This window comes from Mustela lutreola, chromosome X (genome assembly GCF_030435805.1).
Source record: "Mustela lutreola isolate mMusLut2 chromosome X, mMusLut2.pri, whole genome shotgun sequence".
Classification (NCBI taxonomy): Eukaryota; Metazoa; Chordata; class Mammalia; order Carnivora; family Mustelidae; genus Mustela; species Mustela lutreola.
The window spans coordinates 105945726-105968335 of NC_081308.1; the positions used below are offsets into that span (position 1 = coordinate 105945726).

Consider the following 22610-nt stretch of genomic DNA (forward strand, 5'->3'; position numbering starts at 1 on the left):
ACTTTGAGAAGGTCACACAGCTAATGCTGTCACAAATCTCTGCTGACTTTCAGGGTCGCCTCTTGTGATAATATTGTAGGCAGCAATTGATCACATAGACCCCTTCAATGAGCAACGCGAATCTGATTGCATGTGAGATATTTCCATAAAAACCAGGTTTATTCTCAACTACCTTGGTTACAAGGCAGATGGCATATTTAAGCCATTTCAGCCCTCAGTGCTGATTACTAAAAATGACAATAATCATAAAGCCTGACATTTATGAGTGCTTTTACTTTTTCAAAAACACTTCCACACCTATTATCTCTGAAACCAGGAAAGGGAGAAAAATCTACAATACTTATCTGTTTCTCTCCTGCAACCTTAAAATAATGATAAGTGGGCAATTATATTAAAATGTTGACTTTTCCCCCCTGGCATGAGACATCGTGCATTTTCAGCCTAGTCTCCAAAAGTTACTCTTCTACAAAAGGGACGAGCAATTTTTCAGGCTATTTTAAATGTGTACATGCTTAAACTAAAGCAACAGATATTTCTTTCCTTTCATTTCACTGATTTTATCTTGTTTTCCAAACGCTGCAAGGAATTTAGACAAGGTCAGCTTCCGAGGTAGCCCCTGAACAGAAATACTGCTCGGTTTTAGCCATTTCCTGAACCTGAGCTAATAGGACCCAAACAAATCAGACCTGATCCTTCCTTGATGGACTATAAATGTACAGGCAAGGATCATGAAAATTAGAGCTGTGGTTTGGGAATTTTTAACCTGCAAATCACCCTTTGGTGTTAGTGCATTATTACAATGTGTGCGTAAATGTGGTAATTAAGAGCCAGTAGGTTGTTTCAGCAATAAACCCCGATCACCGGGGGTTTGTGACACAGCCAGTGAAATTCTGTCTCTGTAAATCACAGCAGAATGGGGATTTAGCTGCTGAATTACCACATAAGCACATCAGCCTCCTTCCACAGCTGCCTGTCACCTCAAACTTTCATATTCTTCTGATCCGCCCCTGCTCACCCTGCTTCACTCCCTTAATCCTGGGGAAAGGGCACCAGCTTAGCTTTCCTGTGTCGCCCTACCTTCCTTGAGGGGGGTCTGCTCTATGAAACAAGCTACCTGTGCCTGGGGCGACAAGGCTTTTAAACCCTCCCCCACCTCACCCTAAAATTGTCCCAGCTTTAGTTCTATCCAGGGATTTAGACTTCCAGTGTCCATATTGTGCAAGCTGAAAATCAACACGTTTTGTGTGCTTTGGGGAACACTGGAACAGAATGTTTCAATGGAACCACCCTGAACCCCATGACTAGGAGGAGAGTTACACGACCGGTGCCTTCACTTGCAAGGCATATTGGGAAGGAAGCGATGATGATGGGACATATGCAGTTAAACTTGGATTAAGTAAAGAAATGGTTGAGTGATCATTGTGACTTAAAGAACCTCGATAGAGAAATGCAGCCTTGTTATCTTCAAAACTATATAGGGACTAGAATAACCACTGTGGTGCTCAGAAATAATTTAGGGAACTTGTTCTCCTAAATTCAAAAAGTGGCTTACGGTTAAAATTAGTCGTGTTTCTTTTCATGTGGGTGCTTTCAGAGGAACTAAAAAGAGTTTGTTCTCTTAAGAAATTCAAACACGTCCTTCCATTCTATCACTAGCAATCATGTTTTCGATCTGCATTTGCTTAGCAAGTCTCATGTTCAAAGACAGTAAGAAGTTGTACTTTAGAACAGCCCACTTCCAAATGCCCTCAGCTTCCTTTTTGGTGGTCCTTAGCTAAATGAGATGATACTATGTTTCCCATATGTATAAATGAGATCCTCAGTTTTGTGTGTATTTCTTCTTCCGTGTATGTCTACAATCCTCCTCTCCTATGCCACCGTCTCTTAACCACTTCTCTTCCACACCCAGAATTCTTTGACATTCTTGGGCCTTGGGTCACGGATGTGAATCTGCATCTGCCTTTTACCTGCAACAAGATGGACCTTTTATTAGCAGAAGCCATCCCTAAAGGTAGACATTTTGGATGCCCAGGGTTAAGATGGATCCCAATGACTCTTTATTGACACTGTTATGTGTGTAGGCAAGAATCATTACAGATCGATGGCACTTCCTGGGTCTTAGAAGAAGTTCCTGTGAATCACCGAGACTGGTTTGGGATCAAGGAATAGGGTGAGTATCTTATACTCTTCGTTGGTTTGCATGTCTCTGTGCTGGTGCTGCCTCCTGGAAGTATGAAGAACCTGACAGTTTTCTTTGCTGGGAGTGACTAAATTTGCTCCTTGAACTTTACTCAGGTCTTCTTCCCAAGAGCAAACCCTCACTTTCTCTCAAGTGGCTGCTTCAAGCAAGGGACCTTTTTTGCCTTAAGAACTGAACCAGTCCAGTGACTGCCAAAATCATTGATTTTGCCATATGGTGTTAAAGAATCAATTCTACCACCGGAAAAAAAAATTGTAATCTAGAAAAAAAATTGTTTTAATTAACCCATTATAGCAATTTGGAGGGGGAGGGGAAATTGACTGTGTGGCCTTAACATGATGTCTATGATTAAGACATGATGATTTGCCTTTGGTGTTATCCTGATAACTTGAATGTGTTTCTTATTGACAAATAATGACTAAATGTTCAACACCTGAGCTACAGAAAGAGCAGCGGGAATGAAAAGCCTGCAGGTAAGAATGCTGTTACATAATTGCCGAGAGGAGAGACACGGCCATAGAGGCAGAGTGAAATGGTGTGTGTCTATACACTTTCTGCCCCACTAAGGCCAAATCATTTGGTTTCCTTTCATTTGGAGAGAAGGTTCTAGAACTACACTCTCCGAATAGCAAAACAGCCATGGAAAAAAGACATGAAAGATTTGAAATGATCGAAATAAATGCAATGAGGGTGGGAGTTGAAGTTGGTGGAAAAGGGTGGGGGCAAATTTATGGAGAACAATTGAAATCCATTCTCTTTTGACTTTCTAGAGAGCGGTACAGCATTTGGCCCTTGGCACGTGAGGCAAATCGGCATTGGTCACAGGTGGCAAAAGTGTGCTGCAAGCACCAAACTCATATTAAAGCTTAATTTCATCTGGCCTTGAAGCAAATATTTCTCAAAATACAAAACTAAGGCAATAGCATATTTTACATTTAAGAGAGAGAGAGAGAATGAGAGGGAGAGACTGACTCTGCTACTGTGTCCTATATAGCCTCACTGCTAGAAAGGGCAGATAAGTGTATGCTAGAATGCATGCTAGGAGAGGGGGGCACGTGTCCTGACAACCAGTAGTCAGCTTTCGGATGTCATAGAGAAACCCCATCTGTTGCAAGCTTATGGAGTGTAAGCTAAGACTGATTATTTTTCAATGGGTCATGCTCAAGAGAGGGCTATTGGGGGAATATTGGGGGAAGATGTTGGCACCCAACAGATTAAACTCTCAATGAACATTTTGCCTAGAGTCAGGGACATGAACTCGATGTCTTCAGAAACACGTATCATGTGAGCTTCTGATCCAACATGAGATCAGTTTCTGTCTGTCTTCTCTGGCTAGGCTTTTCTTTCTTGGTGCCATTGGGATGAACCAAAGGAAACAGGTTTACATGTCATAAAGCCCAACCAAATTTGATAGTTTGAGATTTTAATGGCTCTTAAAACAGAATTTTCAGGTGCATCATATCAGTTATGACTGTGGCCACGTGTTATTCAAACTGGCTTCTCCAGATGTTTAGCATGTTCCTTGAGCTCCTTCTGTCTATCAGGGACAGAGTAAGAAGTCCTCCCAGACGAACTGGGTTGTGTGAGCTAGTCCATGACCAATGATGGTTTTGGGTTCCTGTTCTAAAGGGTGAGGTTGTACAAAGTCCCAGTTTGGCAGAAGTCCCTCAGTGAAATCACAACTCATGGACTCAAGGGGCCTATCACTTTGAATTTTGAGACTATCATGTGGAAATGCACTGGCTTTACTCACATATCCACAGGTGATTTCTGGAGCTGCTTCTGTAGCATAAATGCTCATCAACAGGTTTCAGTCACTAGCGTTGTTAGGCCCTTAGTAAAATGACTCACAGCTTTCAACTCCTCGTGTTATATGCATGCATTATTGAATTTGCTCTTTGCACTTGCATTGAATTATGGTCTCATTATCAAGGAGTTAAATAGGTTTGAGCTACATTTGTGAACTACATAGATATAAATTCTCACTCAGAGGGAGCTTCTAGCAGCTGAGATCTGCATAACTCTGCAAATCATTATGGCTGCCCCTGGGGACTGAGGGTTGCCTGGGTGGCCAGAGCCCAGTAATGCCAGTAGTCATATGGAACATGCTGCTAGGTTGGGGAGAAAGTTCAGGCTGGTCCAAGGGCAGAAGGATTGAAATGACTTAAACCCTCATTCTCCTAGAACCCTGCAAACAGAAAACCCTGTGAAAAGAATTGCATAGAGATTTTTTTCAAAGGCTCCAAATTCTAGTGTAACCTAAGGCATATTTTGAACTGCCATGACCTCCACCAGCTAGTGTATGGAGAGGTCACCTATCCCAAGGTAACCAACAGAAAAGAATATAAAGGACCCTACAGTAAATTCTTTTATCTGGCAACCAATCTTCTCTTGCTTGGTCATCAATTGGCTTCAACTTAATAAATCAAGACCTGCCTGGCCAGAGATGTCTCTCTAGCTGCCTGTCTGCACATGCCTGTGATTTCCTGAGTGATGCTAGGAGTTTTTCAGAAGAGGCTAGGGAACAAGTGAACAATGGGGAAAGGTGACTTTTCTCCCATGATAATCTGAAATATCTTCAGTAGAAAAGCCAGTGAAAGAGAGGATGGCTATCCTCCGTCCACTGGGCTAAAGACAAAAGTCATTCAAGTCTAAAGTCTAAAAAGTCTAAAAGTCTAAAAAGCCATTCAAAAGAAACAAAATCATTTAGAGGAGGCGAGGGGAGGACTTCCAGCTTAGGTTGTGATAAGCTACCATTGTCATCATCCAGATACTGTGTTGTTAGAACAAGTTCTTCACTACTGTGCAAGTACATCACCCTCACTCATATATTTCTTTTACTTCTCTGTGATATCCTTGTCTTTCTCTGTAACCTCCGTGTTTACACATATATCTACCCCTCCTAAGGGCACCATTGAAGATCTTCTGGCATCATTAATTAAAACAGGCATTTGCTCTTTAGGGGTCCCTGCTCAGAAAGGAGAAGTGAAGCCATTCAGAGCAGAATCTACCCCAAGTCTCTTGGGCAGATAAATCGTACTCCCCCTGGGATTCTGTATTTTTCAGGCTCAGACACATAGCCACAGTACAGATTTTTATATCAACACTTCCAGGATCACCATGGGGAGGAATCGAGTTGGTCATTAACGCACTAGGCCAGTTTTTCTTCTTCCCCACTCTGGGGAAACTCAGCACCCTCGCATTGCTCTCCCCACACCTCTCTGTTCTTTGTTCATGGCTCCAAACTACCTATTTTAGGGTATTTCCTGAACTCAAAATTGAAAAATAAATGGGACACTTCTTTTGAAATATATCAAAAAAAAAAAATTAGTTACTTTGGGTTTTTTTTTTAAGCAAACCATTTCTACTTTCACAGTAAAGAAAATGATCTTCTTATCCTAAAACTGTCTCCGTATATAACGCTGGCCATCACTAAGATAACACTGACCTGGCTGGCGCATGCCAGGAATGAGCTAGAAACCTGGACACCCGCCACCCAGGGCTGGATACCTTGGATTTGTTTGCACTGTCCTTTGCAGCTGAGGTCCTGCCAAGTGTGGATGGCAAAGATAAACAAAAATCTGTATCATCCAGTTATGGGGTTTTTTTTTTTCCCCAAAGTAGAACTCATTTTCAAAGTATTACAAATTACATTACTACCTCTATTTAAAATATATATATATATGCCACTCCATGACTGTTCCCCACACTCAGGAAAGCTTTGCATGCTTTCGAATGACGCTAATTCAACTGTGCTCTTAAATTCTCCATCCTCTCACTGGTCCATACACATTTCTCTGACTTCACGTGCAGGAAACAGTTTTCTTCTTAGGGGGAGTTTTACACTCTTCCTCCCTGAACAGTTTTTAAACAAAGTGGAGCAAAGTGTTGGACTTTGTAAGTCATTACTCTGATCCATTTCCCATTTCCCAAAGAAGCTCTGTATTTTAACTAGGAATGTTGCTCAGTCTTAAAGGTGTGTGAGTCCCAGGATGGAATTTCAGGTCCCTGTGTGGAAAATAATTTTGGAGCGGAGAGGGTGGGGGGAGACTCCCCAGACCCCCTGAAATTACATCACAAAGTTCTCCTGTTCTCTCCCTCAGCCTCTAGACCCTTGCCTTTGTCTTGGGAGGGCTTTACTTGGCCAAAGGTTCATAGCAGAACCTTTCAGAGGGGAAAATGCCTGACTAATTTCCATGATAGGGATCTGACCTAGTTTGTTTAATTCTTTCTGTTCTCTGTTGAGGTGAGTACAATAAATATTTCTGACTTATAATTCTCTGAGGTACCAGTTAAGGGCCTGCAGTAATTGCTCTGAAGCCTTCCCCCGGAGACATATTGCTGCAGCACAGTGAAAGGCCCCAGCTGCCAGAGATGCCCTTGCCAGGTTGATAGTTATTTGGAGCATGGTGGTCCCTGAAGACAAACTTCATTATGAACATCCAAGCGCGAAGAACAAAAATAAGGAGGACTGCCACACTTTTGTGTGTTCTGTTGGAGAATGTGCAGTACATTTTGTTGTGCAGGCTTGAGCAGGTTACTTCACCCATCTGTGCCTGTGTTTCTTTCCTTACAAAGTAGAGGTCATAAATCTACTTTCTTAGCGTGATCATTAAATTCAAACAGTAAGAAGAAGTATGATAATTTTGTGAAATAACAGGCTGCAAAGCAAAACGCGAAAAGAGAGTTATCTATTCAACAAGCATTTGTTGAGAGAATGATTCTAAGTGGGGATACCAATATGTAAGCCATGGTCCCTGCACTTGAGAAGCACGCAGTTTAGGGGTAGTTATGAGACATGGATATAAATAATTAAGGAGGGGGGAAAATATTGAGGTGGGGAGCAAAAATGGCTTTGTGGGGAAAGTGATATTTAAAATGACCAAATGCCCACCTAAATCCTCTTCCTTTAAAGTCTCAAATTGTGCGTGCATGTGCACACGTGCGTGTGTGTGAGAGAGAGAAAGAGAGTGAGTGTGTTGGGTCAATACATGCAGTTGATGTGGACTGAGCTGAACCATACATCCAGTAAGGTAGAGTAAGCAGGAAAGTCCTGGCAGTTGCTCTCTGCCATCTCAGGAATATATTCCACCCCACAGCAACAAACAGTTCTAGGAGATTTAGGCCTTTGAAGTATTTTCTTTTCTTGGCAGCTATCCTAACCTTGTTAAGTGGCATTATCTGTGATTTCTGATTACAGCTTCTATGCTCCTTGGCTGTGCGATTGCTTGAAATGTTTGTTTTTCTCCTTCATTTTTATTTAGAAGTTTCCAAATGCACATGGGTTCCCTGCCAGATTTCATAGGCTCTGTGATTTTTTTTTCCCCCAATCAAAGATTAAACTAAAAGTATATCATTTGTCAGGTTTCTCTAAAGCCCCGGGGCACTAGATGAGGTCTGGATGCTACTAGGCAGGCTTTTCTCAACCTCAGCCCAGTTGACACTGGGGACTTCGGGGGAGGAGGGCTGTCCTGTGCACAGTAGGGTGTCTAGCAGCACCTCCAGCCTCTACCCACTAGATGCCTGTAGTGTCTCCCCACTCAGTTGTGACAATGAGAAGTGACTCTAGACATTGCCAAATAGTCTCTGGAGGACAAAAGTACCGCTGATTGAGAACCATTGCACTATGGTAACCTCCACAGTAACCACAGAGGCCATAGATGTGGAGAGCTGTTACCAGCCATTCTGTGGAGGCCACTGGATGGCCTCTGGCAGGGACAAGCCATTTGTCAGAAGTGGGATTCTAAACTGCCGACATACTAAACCTGGGTTTGGGCAAGAGTGCGTGGTGACAACCCAGGATAGGCCCTGACACAAGAAAGAGCTTCCTTCCTCTCAGACCAGTCAGTGCTTTGCAAACTTTGTTTTATCCCGGGACCTCTTAAAAATTATAGACCCCAAAAGATTTGTTTATGTGTGTTATACCTAGTAATATTTACCATACCGGAAATTAAAATGGCGTTTTAAAAGCATGGATTCATTATTTTAAAAATAATAAACCCAATATATGTTAACATAAATAACATACTTTTTATGAAAACTAACTATAGGTTTCCACAACAAAATTACTAAAGAGTGGCATTGTCCGATGAGTTTGCAAATCTCTTTAATATTTGACTTCACAGAAGAGAACAGGATTCTCATTTCTGCTTTTTCCTTCAATCTGGTGCAAGATCAGATGTTGGGAAGCCTCCAGGAAACTCGACTGTACAGGAGGAGGCAGTAAGAGTGAGAAGGGCAAGGAAGGCCTTAGTATTATTAGAAAAATAGTTTTAATTATGGGGACCCTCTGATGAAAAGGTTTCAGGGATTCTCTGGGGTTCTTGGACCACACTTCAAAAATCATTGTTTTAAACTAACATGTAACACTCTTTATCAATCTAGCTCACTTAATGGCTAATCACTCTTTATCAATCTAGCTCACTTATCAATCTAGCTCAACTTAATGGTTGACAACCCTCTTTAAAGCCCAGACTCTCGAGGGAGAGATCTCTATGGACCATAGTGTGAGTGCCATTAATCAGACTGCTCTGTTCTGGAGATCCAGTAAGAACCACTGTCCTTAGGAAATTGAAGTCATCTGAAAAACATAGTACCTTGAGGGAAGACAGTGACCAGTAATGGCGGCATCAGAGAACAGCGGGAGGATACTGTGCCCTTTGCAATAAGAAAGGATGAAGCACAGAGAGGAGAAAGAAAATGCTTTGTGCTTTTTGCTGGGATCCTGATGGAATCGGGCACCCAGGTGCCATCGGGAAGCGCCCCGCACCCAGCCATCAGAGCGTGGTGCCAGTGTTTGGCTTAAGGCATAGCACTTGGGGTGAGGTGGTGATAAAACAAAAACTAATAAGGGGAAAGGAGAGGCAGAGAGGGGCCAGACAGTGGGGAGTAAGAGAGAAGGCAGTTCCAACACTGATCTCAGAGCCATCGATGGCTTGTCTGTCTTTTAAAAGTCTTAGACTTGGGGCACCTGACTGCCTCAGTCAGTGGGGTGTGCAACTGTCCATCTAGGGTTGTAGGTTCAAGCTTCACGATGGGTGTAGAGATTGCTTACAAAGAAAATCTTGAAACATAAATAAATAAGTGAAATTCAAAGTCTAAGACTTAACTCTCACTGCCAATGATGTCTTAAAGAGGCTCCAAGTTTTGAGTATCTTTTGTTGCTTTGCATCCCAAGCCAATCCTATTGGCATTTGAGAAGGCTAAGGTTCTAAGCACTGATTGAAGGAACTTGTTTAAAGTATAAAAGGACCTCAATTTCCTGCTGAGATACAAAATGTAGATATTCTGGTTGCCAAGCCCAGCGCCAACCGAGAAAGTGTCACCTCCCTGACAGTCAAGGTTTATAGTTTTTCAAATCTCAAGTAGTCTGAAATTGCATATTATTTTTAAATGATGATGTATTTCTCGGAATATCTCAGGATGAGATGGTCCCTCTGCTTTCAACTGCAAAGGTGGGGAGAAAGGAAATGGGCTCTGGGGACGGTCTTTTAGAGGCCACATGTCTGGGACTACAGGAAGTCTTCTCAATTACCAGATATGTTAGTGGGTCCAACTTATCCCAGATAAGCTAAGAAATTCTATGGCATGTTCACAGTAACAGAAATGTGTGTGCTTTCCCCCTTGTGAATTGGTGGCATTCAGCATAACATGCACTAATATTTGCAATATTGTTCATGGGACTCTGAAGCCACAGTTTATTGCCTCATAATAGAATTATGCCACCCTCTAAATATAATGCATTTTTTATCTGAAGTCACAAGAGATACTTTATTTAAAATCCATTAGCTCTAGAAAGATGACAGGGTAAAGGTCACTGTTCCTATTTTCAGGCTGAAGAAATTTCTAAGGGAGGAAATCTTAACCAGGGACCAATGGGGTTTCCTGTGCCTGCCCAGTGGCTCAGACTGCAGACACAATGCTTTAAGAGGCGGAGGGCTAGTGAGCTATGGCCTGGCCTCCTGGGGCTGTGGGAGCCTCTCAGTTAAGGAAGCCTTCTCTTAGGAGAACAGCTTACCTAAACTGTTCCTCTACATTACTACCCATGGTGGCAGAATCCCAGTTTTCCATCTAAGATCATGCCATATTAATAACCCATCTTTAAACAATCTGGTTCAGCCTCTGGTCTGAGTTGATGCTGACATGCAGCCACACTAGAGAGACAGCCGGTCAGTAACAGAAATAAGCCACAGGCCAGTTCTCTCGTTGTTGAAACTCCTCTCAGCCACAACTCAGAGGTCCACATTCCACTCTCAATCCTAAGACCAGAACGTGCGTAAGAATTCAGCTGGTGGAGTGAAGACATGTCTGTAGGACAGTTCTTTCTGAGGTCAGTTTCATCTGGGCAACAGATTTTTTTTAATAAAGGACAACTAATCAGAAGGCACGTGGTGCACATAGACTCTACTTTCTCTTCTGTTCCAATTCATCCTTCTGTCTTGTTCCACAAAGGAACGGAGCCACTTCCCTTTCCGACGCCCCACCCCCACCCCCCCCCACCCCCGCTCTGTCTGGAAGTACAACAAGACACCCGGTTAGATCAAACCTAACACACCTCCGCCACAAAGCTACCGCTAGCTGCCGCCGGACGATTGTCACTTGAGGGGAGACCCCCTCCCCACCACACACAGCCTATCCTAGGAGTGCCTGTTTTTCTATCCTCATTATTTAACAGTGTGTGCCGATTACTCAAAGCGATATGGGCAGGCCCTGGTAAATATAGCGTTGCTGTAGTGTTAACTTTTTATAAAGGTAATGCTCAGGTTGCCTGCAGTGTTCTAAAATTACTCTGTGGCCAGGGCCCCCTGCTTTATCGCTTTCTATAGTTTTAAAGTAGTTTGAAGCTTGAATAACATAAAATAACATAATATAATGTTATTTATGTTATTTCCCACGTGAAGAACGCCTGTAAACCTTGCAGTATTGAAACTCAGTGAACAAGGCATCTTAGACAAGCTGAAAAACAAATGGTGGTACGATAAGGGGGAATGTGGAGCCAAGGACTCCGGGAGTAAGGTCAGTCGCTGAAGGTCTTTTTGTACTGATTAGCAATCACATTTTGAACCACTGTTTATTTTCTACCCCCAAACGGCTTTCCTTCCCAACACACACCCGCCCCTACACAGTGGGACCCCTTTATAACACCAGCGCTAAAGGCACTAGGCGGGCGGCTCCTAGCAGCGGACACCTGCCACAGGGCATCCACCATTGACCTAGACCAGAGGAGCTCGTGTTGACCTTGGAACGCAATCTGGCCCACCGCACTTCCAAAGCTGTGAAAAGACTGAGCTGTGTTATAAGGGGGTTTTACTGTATTTCACATTTCGAAAGTTCCAAGAGAAAACCAACCTAATAGCCACAACCCAAAAAAAAAAAAAAAAAAAGATCCAGTTGTGACAGTACTTTCTCTTAACCTCTTACAGTGTCAGAGACTTTTTGTAGTTGTAAATACCTTTGGTTATTCGTACATTATGTCAATCCTATGTGGTAACAGTCAAAGAAATAAATAACCAAGACTGGTCTCTGTAAGCTGCTGTTGTATTGAGGTCAGCATCTATTTGGATTTCCAATATCATTAAGTCTGTCACACTTCTCTCTTCCAAAGGTGTCATTTGAATCTCTGTACGCAATATTTTTTAAATTTAGTCGCATGCTCCTTAAGGGTATACATTGTCAGGATGACATCACATTGATAAGCATGAAACACTCTTCCCCGCCTCCTTCCTGCCCCCCGTTGCTCCCCTAAGAAAGTTCTTTTTAGTTTCGATTTTTGCCTTGCCTTTTTTTGAACTAATATTGTGGTATCAGTTAATTCATTTCATGAAATGCCACTCATTTCCCCTGTGCAGTGAACCATTTTGCTACTGGTTTTCCACATCTCAGGACAGGGAATTCTGTGAAACTTACATATGTGGAACTGGAAACTGTTCTTGTTGCTATGATCTAAAGCGGGTTATGTCCAAGGACACTTTCCCCCCATCAACTCCTGCACACAAAGAACAAATTTTAGGGCAGAGGGAGGATTGCCGGACCGGGTCCGTTTCCTAGTGGACCGTGGAGCATCCTTGCAGAGAGTGTGGCGGCCTCCTTAAGGCAATGATCCATTGTTTCATAAGTGACAGAAATTCCCACTTCTCTAGTTACCTGTCATTCGCCCTAGAAGAGTGACTATTTGCAAGGTTGTTGCAGGCAAGAGGTTCACACATACCCCTTTCCCCAACCATGCAGTTCAATTCCAATTGGCCTTCTTCTTAAAGTGAACAAGTACGGCACTGGCTCCTGTAACAATAGAATCAAGATGTGGTCATATCATCTCTCCATTTAATCCTTTAAATGATACCAGGACTAGCAGAGCCAGTGTTGAGTGTCAGCTATGGCCGTTATCTGCTACATTATCTGTGTTACCATGTCAATAAAATATTCAATTCACAATTTGGGTATTCCATTCAATGGCATTCAGCAGCAAAATGGTTACATTCCCTCTAAAAAGACTACAAAGTGCTATTTTATTTTATTTTTGTCAAAGAAAGGCTCCCGGCCCTTGGTGTGTCCTACCTCAAGGTAGGGCTCAAGACACCAACTTTTTTCTTTCCGTATTTCAGCAGTTCAGTTTTTGCTTTTTCATACAGGCAGATAGTCAGATTTGCACAGCTCGACCTGAAAGTCACTGACCGGCTTCCTCAAATTTTTCCCCCTATTTTAAATAGAAAACAGAGAAGCATAGTGTTTGGTTTGGTTTGGTTTGGTTTCATTTTTTTTTTTTTAATTATTCACTACATTCCCTGGAGTAAAGCTAAAAATGAGCTGGATTTTTTTTTTTTAATCAGCCTGATAGAAAATCTTTCTGATTTGTATGGAGCCAATTCAGAATTCTGTGGGTCCTCCTGACAGTTTTCCTTCAACTCTCAGGAAGATGGAAGGGAGACAGTTCTTCGTGCTGTGCCCTTGTTCCAGCAGCGCAAAGACTTGCTGCCCTGAGGATGCGAACTCAGCAACCACTCCCCAAAGGGAGCCATCTCTCTGCCACCAGAGGAAAGGGGAGAGTTAAGCCCTTTTAAGCAAACCCTTGCTAAGTAACTCCCCAGATAAGAATATCAGGAACCTCTAATATTATCACCTAGTATCTTAAAGACAAATTGTTGACAAGTTTCTCACAGGGAGAACAAGGGAGAAAGGGGTGTTGCGGGCCAGAGAGGGGAAAGAGTGCTTCAAGTTCCCAAATGAAAAGAGTGTTCATTTCTAGAGATTATGTCACAGCTCGACTCTGGCAAATGGTGCTTTGAGGCTGGCAGAGGAATAAATTGTGCTTGTGTTTACACTTTTGCTCCCTTAGCCAAGGACTGTTTTATTTAGTTGTTGACACCATTTTGAGGTACCAAAGGAATTAAGGAGTCAAAGTAAATGAACAGCTAGGTGAGGGCCCCAACCGTCAACAGAGGCACAATCTACCATCTTGCAGGCCATTGTAAAACATCAGCCAGTTGCCAGAGTTGAGTCATAACACTTACTTACATCAATGTTGAGTTATTTTACAACTTAGAACTATCCTATATTGTTGTCATGTATTGTGATGTCCCATTGCTTGTGTTTCCTCAAGAACTAATCGCGTTGTTCATTTCTCTTAGGACAAGACCAGCGCTCTGAGCCTGAGCAATGTGGCAGGCGTTTTCTATATACTTGTCGGAGGTCTGGGGCTGGCCATGATGGTGGCCTTGATAGAATTCTGTTACAAATCACGGGCAGAGTCCAAACGCATGAAACTCACAAAGAACACCCAAAACTTTAAGCCTGCTCCTGCCACCAACACTCAAAATTACGCTACATACAGAGAAGGCTACAACGTGTATGGAACAGAGAGTGTTAAGATCTAGGGGTACGATCAAGGTCTAGTAAACTAATCAGCCTTACGTACTATATGTTAATCTCCCTCTCTTCTCTCTCTCTCTCTCTCTCTCTCTCTTTGTTTTTTCACTTGGGTTTCTTGTTTCAAGTATTGTCTATCCTTTGCAACCATTTGATTCTTTGAGAAAAATGGTTGTGCTTTCTTGTCAGGCAGCACTGCTTTTCTAATAGCACCATCATAATTGTACTGTGGTGTGTGACCCCAAAGGAGAAGAAATTCTCTAGAGCAGCGCTGTTCAATGGGAATGTTTGTGAACCGCATATGTGAACCCCATGTGTGATCCGAAGTGCTCTAGTTGCCACATTTTCAAAAGTAACACAAATGAAATTAATTTAATGCTACATTTTCTTTAACTCAGTATATGCAAGATCTCATTTCAACATGTTCTCAATATCAAAAGTGAATGAGATAGTTTACATTATTTTCTTCATGCTACATCTTAGGAATCTGGGGTGTATTTTACCCTTCTGCTACATCTAAACTCGTACTAGCCACCTGTCGACTATTCAGTGGTTGCATGTGGCTGCCATATTGGACAGTGCAATTCTAGAGAAAACAGCAGCTCTGGAACTGCTGGTAGAGTGAGGAATGGGAGCAGGGCACTGCCACCTTGACAAATGCAATGCTTCTATAAGGACACGGTGGTTCTCTTAAGACTAAGCCTGAGACCATTTCTTTAATCTTTGAGTTCCTTTGTTATCCCCTTCTTGGAACTGATATACAGGTAAGTGTCTCCCAAAGGACAGTCTAGGCTCCCTGTTGTTGGCTGCCCCAAATCCATACTTAGATAAACCTGACTCAAGCCACCTTGACTCCAGCAGCTACAGCCAAACCCCCACCCCTACCCTCACCAATAGCTCAGGCGTGTTCAAAGGCAAGCTTGAAGTGGGCTAATTTGTCCGATCTGGGAGTGTTTAAAAGAATATAGTCTCGTTACCTTCCAGTGCATCTGTCATCGCTAACACACCTATCTGAAGGGGAACAGAACAATTAGCAACTCCACAGCCCTCATTCTAGGTGGGAGATGTTTTACCTCACGAGTCAAAGTCAATACAAATTCCTGGAATGCACTTGAGTTTCTACAAATGCAGTATTTGCATTTTGATCTCCTTATACTTCACACTGTCCAACTAAATTCAACCCCCTTTTAAATAATATTTCATGTACATAAATCATGTGTCTTCACCATGGAAAGCATTATCTTGTTTGGTGAAGTTGCTGGTTGTTCTCTCCTGCTGCAGACTGCAACCCTTTGCCACAACATGGACTATCTCACCCACTGAGTGTTCCTATTGCACCGCTAAACATACAGTACATAGATCCATCTGTAATTAGCATTGTTTGCATGCAAGTGTTTCATGTTCTTGTGTGCTTACAGTATTTTACTCTTGAGTAGGCTATATACACCCATTACAATTCAGGGCACATGATTTGCTTTTTCAGACAGTAGAACATGGGTGATTTCAGCTTGCCTTAATTATCTCAAATTCTGAAATACTGGCATCCAAAAAAAGAATACATCTGAAATCGGCATAATAGTTTTCCAAGTGCTCTCACATCTTTTGCCTCATTTGAGGCAATGGGTCACGAAGTGTTTTTCCTTTCAGGTAACTTAGACCCAGTCACACTGAGTGACTTGCTCAAGGCAACACAATTAGGTAGTGGCCATTCTGGGACTAGAACCCAGCCCCCCTTCCTCCCATAGCTGGAATCTCTTTGCTACACCATTCTGCCTCTAACCATCCATGGCCTGGTGGCTTCCAGGAACTTTGAAATCCCAGCGGGATCCCTCCAAATGGAAAGCAGATCCTGAGTTTATGTCTCACTTGTTTATGAAAAAAGGCATATGCCTCACTTCTTAAGCATTGCACATGAGGTTGTATAGTCAATCTTTTCCTGGTTTCCCCAAAAAGAATCTTTCTGGGACAGCTATCAGGACTCAGGGTCACACAACCTCCATTCTATTATCAACCTCTTTATTATCAACTTCTTTATTATTGACCATTCTATCCAGGAGTCTAGGTCTCTACTCCTTGACTACCACAGCCTCGGTCTCTTGTTAAAGCCCCAGAGCAGTGCTTCTTAAACATCAGTGTATGTTGTGAACCATGTGGGGAGTTTATAAAAATGCCGATTCGGATTGAGTAGGTCTGGGGAGCTAACTGAGAGTCTCCATCTCTCATAGTCTCCCAGTCCATGTTGCTGCTGCTGGTCCAGGGAATAGTAAGATACTACAGAAAATTATCTCAGGGCATGTAACTCAGGGAAGGAAGAGAAAGAGGGAGGGAGGAAGGGACAGAAGGAAGGGCAGAGGGGGAAGAACAGAAAGAGGAAGAGAGAGAAATAGAGGAGGGGTAAGAAAGAGAAGGTTAAGGTCCGCAAGCCTCTGGACAGAATGTTGCAGTCCTCATGTGGAGACCCAGAAATGAAATTGCCACAGCTTCTGGCTCCCTGGTTTTCCTTTAGTCATCTTGGTTGATCCATTTTGTGAGGCAAAATTCAGGCTAAATGAGGCACAGATCACATTTTAATAGACATCAATGCCAATGTGGTTATGGCCCAGTTAGCTAGCACCTTGGCAACTATCCTAGGATGAAAAGAAAATCTGGGGAAAGCCTCAGTGAACAAATCTGTCCTCTGAGTCTTTGTGAAGTCTCCAGACTAAGAAGGAAAAGCCTCAGGGGATGCCAGAAAAATCCTTCCATGTATCAGTCCAAGAGGCACAAAACAAGCTGAGCAGGAAATAGAAAACTCTCTGCTGTTCTCAGCCAGTTTGGTCACATAATATTGGTTAAGTGAAAGCTGAGCCTTTTATCTGTTCATCTTTTAATTCCCACCAAGTTCTGGAAGGTCTCCTAATGGCTTCACATTTGTTACCTAGTCATTAGGCTTCCAGTTCTCTGAATTGACCTAGATCTGTCATGGCCTATGAGGGGGCACAGAGATCAAGAGGCACCCTAAGATTTTACTTTTATTGCTAATTATCAGAGCCAGCCTTAGGAGTTTGGGGTACCAGTAATTCTTCAGGAAAACTGACCCCAGGGAATATCACCTGCAAAAATATGACCCAGGTGAAACCTGGTTAACAAAGAGCATCCTTGAAAGAAGAGGAAGTCATCTCTCCCACTGTGTGGGTGAGATAGGACTATTAGACTTGTGGGAACACGTGCATCAGTCTCAGATCCCGCACCCACTAGGGAGAAGGCAGCCTCCCAACTATCTGCTGGCTCTCTGGGTTACTGACCAACTACTAGAAGGGTGGTTCTCAAGCTCGCCTTGGCAGGTGACTGACCGCTCAGTGTTCCAGATTCACTGCACCCTAGGGTTGGCTCTGCTAATTGTCTTAAGGGAATCTTCCCAATTTCCCCATTGCCGTCAAGAACTACTTCTAGCTTCTCTGGTTTCTTCAACAATGTTTTTGAAATGCTTCTCATTTTCAAGACCTCAAGATGCCTGAAGTTAAGGGAAAAGATTTGCATTTTTCCTCTAAGACAGTTCTGTTTCATCTTCCCAGAAACTGTTAACTCTGTTCGTGCAGCCCATTTTCAAAATGATCAATTTTCCTTCTGCAGCCCATATGCATGGGACATTATTGCTGGGGAAATCATTGGCTCAGGAGAAAAGCAATGGTTCCCTTGGTTTAGAGGGAAAGGATGTAAGATGGGTATGAGCTTGAAGAGGAGGCAGGAAAGTGCCCTGCAGGCTTCAGAGTCAGGGCCAAATGAATGCCTTGCACAAGTTAATACCTCCTACAGGTGGGCAGCATCAGAATCCCAATCAGGCCTGTAATGGCCAGGCAAAGACCTCATGGATGCCAAACCCCTTCATGAATACCACCGTTCTGACCTCTTTCTAGAGTATGCTGCACCTTTAAAGCCCATGTGCTATTTTCAGATTGGAATAATCAAGGTTGTAGGTACTAAGAGGGACAAGCTGTCAACTTTCCAGCAATCAATGGCAAATTTTCTTCTCGCAGTCAAATGAATTTCAATCGAACAAGCCACACAGAACACTGTTTATCCTCTGTCTTAGGTAAACAGTCCCGTCACAGGTTCTGCAATCAGAATACAGCCCTCAGGTTAGCTGTCCTGAATATTTCTGTATGTATTCTACCAAGACTTCCTAGTCTATCTGCATCCTAAGTAATCAACGCCTGAAGTTAGACTTTATGCAACATCCATGTAATCTTTAGTACAAGGCACAGTAGAGAAAGAAGCTAATTTAACCTATTGCAAAGCACTTGTACCAGGAGAGAGAATTTAAACAGATTTGTTGCCTAAAGCCAGTCAAACCTGGTGCAGCCGCAGAGATGCCAGTCTGAGAAAACACAGTTCTCGTCCGAGATAGACCGAGGCATAAGAAACTTGGAAATTCCTAAGACAAAGCGCATTCACATGGAAACTTCCCCCCTTGCCTTTGCAGATCCTATCCCACTGGCGGCATGTGATGAGAGGAATCACCGAAAACGTGGCTGCTTCAAGGATCCTGAGCCAGATATCACTCTCCTTGGTGTCGGGTGTGACACGAATATTGCTGATGGTGCAATGACCTTTCAATAGGAAAAACTGATGTTTTTTTCCTTCAGTGCCTTATGGAACACTCTGAGACTCGCGACAATGCAAACCATCATTGAAATCTTTTTGCTTTGCTTGAAAAAAATTAAAATAAAACCAACAAAAAAAATGGACATGCAAGATTCCAGTATGTGAAAAAAAAATCTTATTAAAAAAGTCAGTTCAACAAAAGCCATTCTTTGATACCACTGCTCAATAAACAAACACCATGTTCTTTAATACACACACACACACACACACACACACACGCACACATACACATACACACTCACAAATTTTAAATTCCAGTTCAGCAAATAGGCCCATCTCAGTTAAAATAATTATTCCTCTTGATTAAAAAAAAAAAATTCTCTGACTCCCTGTGTTTGGGAAGACAGACTGGCATTTCTTCTAGGATCTGCTGACCAGATGTTTTTGGTAGTTCCTGTTGGTAGTGATGTTCTGTGCACCCTCTTTCCTTTCAACGTTGCTGAAATGTGTATATCTTTAGAATGTAAATGCAACACTTAAGAAAATTCAAACACTTTGGAAAAGGGACTAAACCGTGACTTCTCTGTGTTCTTGAAACGGTTTTGTGAAAATGCTTTGATAACTTCCCACTCGGTGAAGGGATTAACAGAGCTTTCGAAATTGACTTTTGTGTGTAGCAAGGGACGGGGCACTATCAGGCAAACCTCTTGGTGCTTTCCTAAAATGGATCCCGGGGCTCTCCAAGAAGCCTGGAACTGCAGCTCGCAGATCTGTTTTTCTTGCTTCAGTGTGCATTTTAAGTCAATATAGCTGAGTATTTAGCATTGAGGTGAGGGAAATGCTGCCTACACTCCCAAATGTGTTTAGAGTATCTTTCTCAGAAACAACACTGTGTTTAGCTCTGCTTTCTCCGCTAAGTATGCCTTTCAAGTGTACACCTTGGAGACAGGACCGCGTCGCAAGGCAGGCCAGTGGGTTCAGACCACAGTTCTCAGTCCGACTTTACTCTTGCTAGGTCTGTCTTCCCAGCTGTTGCCTGTTACTGCCCGTGGCTCTCCGTCAGACTGCATGTGTCCTTTTCTAGTTTGCAAAGACTAAAATGCATTCCCAAACCTACTGCTAAACCAAGGGCCTCAGCATCACTCCTAGGTCCTTGCTCGGAGCAGTCTCTCTACTGGCTCTCTCAGAAGATCGCTCCACTGCTCCACGGTCTATCAAGTAACTAATTGCGTACCTGCCGTTGGCATTATCAGAACAGTCAGAGGAAATAGTCTCCGCTCACTAATTACCTCCTATATAATGACGTATGCTTTCTGTAGTTCAGTAGTTTGCTCTCATCAGTGATGTGCATTGGGAAGTTTCCAGACTGTAAAAACTAGGAACTCGAATTCATTTCCCAAGTGTGACCTTTAGATGCTTAGCCGACTCGCTGCCCATTTGCTCCTGTCTTCAGAAAAAGAAGGAAGAAGTCTCGTTCCAATGAAACGTTTCCAGGAAAGTGTAATATAAACTTTCATTCCAAAAATCGTGTCATCAGCGAATAACTCACCTGTCAAATTTTAAATGGTATTGAACAAACAAAAAGAAAGCTGTTGTGTTTTTGTTCTGTTTTGTTTTCATGAACCTGTGATTTTCAACTTCTGAATGCTATGATGTCCAGAGCAGGAAGCTGACGCCGCGCAAATGTGAAGTTGTATAAAACGAATCAACCAGAACTACACACAAATGTTTTCATAGGCACTGTATAAAGAGAAATGTATGTTTATTGACTCCAATCAGTTTTTCAGAGGAAACTTCACTGGGAATGAAGAGGCGGGTAAATTGGTTTGTTATTTTTTAAAAACTTGCATGTTTAAAAAAAATTGATTGCTTCAAATTTCTGCTACTAACTTCAAGCTATGGGAGTTTGGCAGTAGTCACTTGAGGATTTTCTTTTCCAGTTCTTTTCTTTTCGTTGTTAAAGCTGTACTTCAGTGAACAGAAAAATTGCCAAGCAAACTAATGGCCGTAAAAGCGTAAATTGCATGTGTGGGCATAAATTACGGAGCCTCATTGCCATGAGGTATTGTACAAAGTTTTAATACATTTTGTAAATAAAATTGTAAAGAAAGAACTCCATGTCTGTGCTTTGACTGTTTAAAATTTACTCGGATGCAGGCACCAAGATGTTATTGTTCATTAATTTACTTCCCACCAGAACCTTTGCCAATGATGTGACAGTCACCTTGTGGGTGATTCTCATAAAGGATGACACCGCCCCTGCCTGACACTCAGCTGCAACCACACACAGTTAGGCTCAGAGCCCTGGACCTAAACAGCAGTGTGCAACCCAGACTTTGGGTTAGATTTGTCGGGATGGTGTCTGCAAGCAGCAAGAAGCAGGACTTCGTTGATAGGAAATTTTGACTTCAAGGCCTTCCGTTCCCCTTCTTTGTCTCCTCCACCCTTTGGGACCCCCTCCTCAGAGGCCTTGACCCTAACCATGGTCTCCCACCTCCCATCTCCAGATCTGACCTCCCAGCAAAGTGCCCAAACTTAGAACTGATGTTCTTCAATAACACTTCCAATTGCTCGCTCACATCATCACAAAATATGTGTTCCGGTGCTCTTAGGTAACTGGCTATGTTTTGTATTGCTGTCTGAATTTCTGAGAGTAACTGCAAGTTCCATTGGGAAAAAAAAAAAAAAAAAAAAAAAAAAACCTTCATTCCACCCAGTGTCACTGATCTACAGTGTAGAGAAAAGTAACAAACTCAGGAATGTACTGGTTTTACAATGGTTCTGTGAGAGAACTGAAAGGCCGTGGATCTAGTCTGATTGGTAGATTCCGAACGTGGAATATAATTTTATCCAATACATACAGCAAGTGTTTACATATAGGCCAACTTTATATTCTGATCCCCATAGAAAACGGGGATAATGATAGAAGGGATCATTGGCAGCTGAGCCAGGAAAGAAGAAAGGGGCATTTAAGATGCTACAGACAGAAAGGAAAGAAGCTATCAGGGGTCGTGGACTTTGGAACAGGGAGCCCGAGGCCTTGGAAACACAAAACTCAGAGTGGAAAAGGAAATTTCTCAGAAGGTTCACAAGGGTATACTGATGTAAACACACTAGGTTAATTTGGTTGGGAGGCCTCGGCAGATTACTCCCATCTTCACCGTCCTCAGAAATGGTGACAGGTTGGCCAACCATCATGCTTATGGCTCTTCGGCTGCTTTCTTTTTTTTTTTTTTTTCAATTTATTTATTTTCAGAAAAACAGTATTCATTATTTTTTCACCACACCCAGTGCTCCATGCAATCCGTGCCCTCTATAATACCCACCACCTGGTACCCCAACCTCCCACCGCCCACCCCTTCAAAACCCTCAGATTGTTTTTCAGAGTCCATAGTCTCTCATGGTTCACCTCCCCTTCCAATTTACCCCAACTCCCTTCTCCTCTCTAACACCCCTTGTCCTCCATGATATTTGTTATGCTCCACAAATAAGTGAAACCATATGATAATTGACTCTCTCTTCGGCTGCTTTCTTATCTTCAGTTAGGAAACCCACAGCAGTCCCACCAGCAGAGAACTGAGTCCCTACGGGGCACACTCAGTGACCAGATTGGAGTGGTGTTTCCTTAAAAGGGGGCTGATTAAATCGGTTCAAGTACCAAATGATGTCCCCAGATCTTTCAAAATAATAGATGTCTCTTTTAATGGGAACTTCCAGTTGCTTACCCTGAAGGAAAAGCCACTCTCAGATGCTATGGCAGAGGATGATAGAGTACAATTTGAGTTTCAGGTGGGGTTTGGGTGGTTTTTTTCCCCCCTCCTTGGTGGGATGGAGAAGTCAAAGAATACAAGTTGATTTCTCAAGTCAGACTGCAGGTAGCTATGTATCTTACTTACACATCGGGTCAGACTTACCAACCAGGTCTGCAGAAAGATCTTGAGCTTCAAAACCCCCCAAGCACAAA

The 22610-nt window shown here is 42.8% G+C and overlaps 1 protein-coding gene across 6 annotated transcripts in view; it reads left to right on the forward strand.

The window, feature by feature from the left end:
- GRIA3 (glutamate ionotropic receptor AMPA type subunit 3) overlaps positions 1-20753 on the forward strand; it is a 296831-nt gene extending 276078 nt beyond the window's left edge. For 3 of the 6 annotated variants that reach the window (XM_059156924.1, XM_059156925.1, XM_059156922.1), the window contains 3 exons: positions 11101-11215; positions 13825-14072; positions 18525-20753. In XM_059156924.1, the coding sequence (XP_059012907.1) occupies positions 11101-11215; positions 13825-14070 (361 nt within the window). In that variant the 3' untranslated portion in view covers positions 14071-14072; positions 18525-20753. Of the gene's footprint in view, positions 1-11100; positions 11216-13824; positions 14084-18524 lie in introns of those variants that run through there. The other 3 variants (XM_059156926.1, XR_009349843.1, XM_059156923.1) reach the window with 3 other exon arrangements.
- The last annotated feature ends 1857 nt before the right edge of the window (positions 20754-22610 follow it).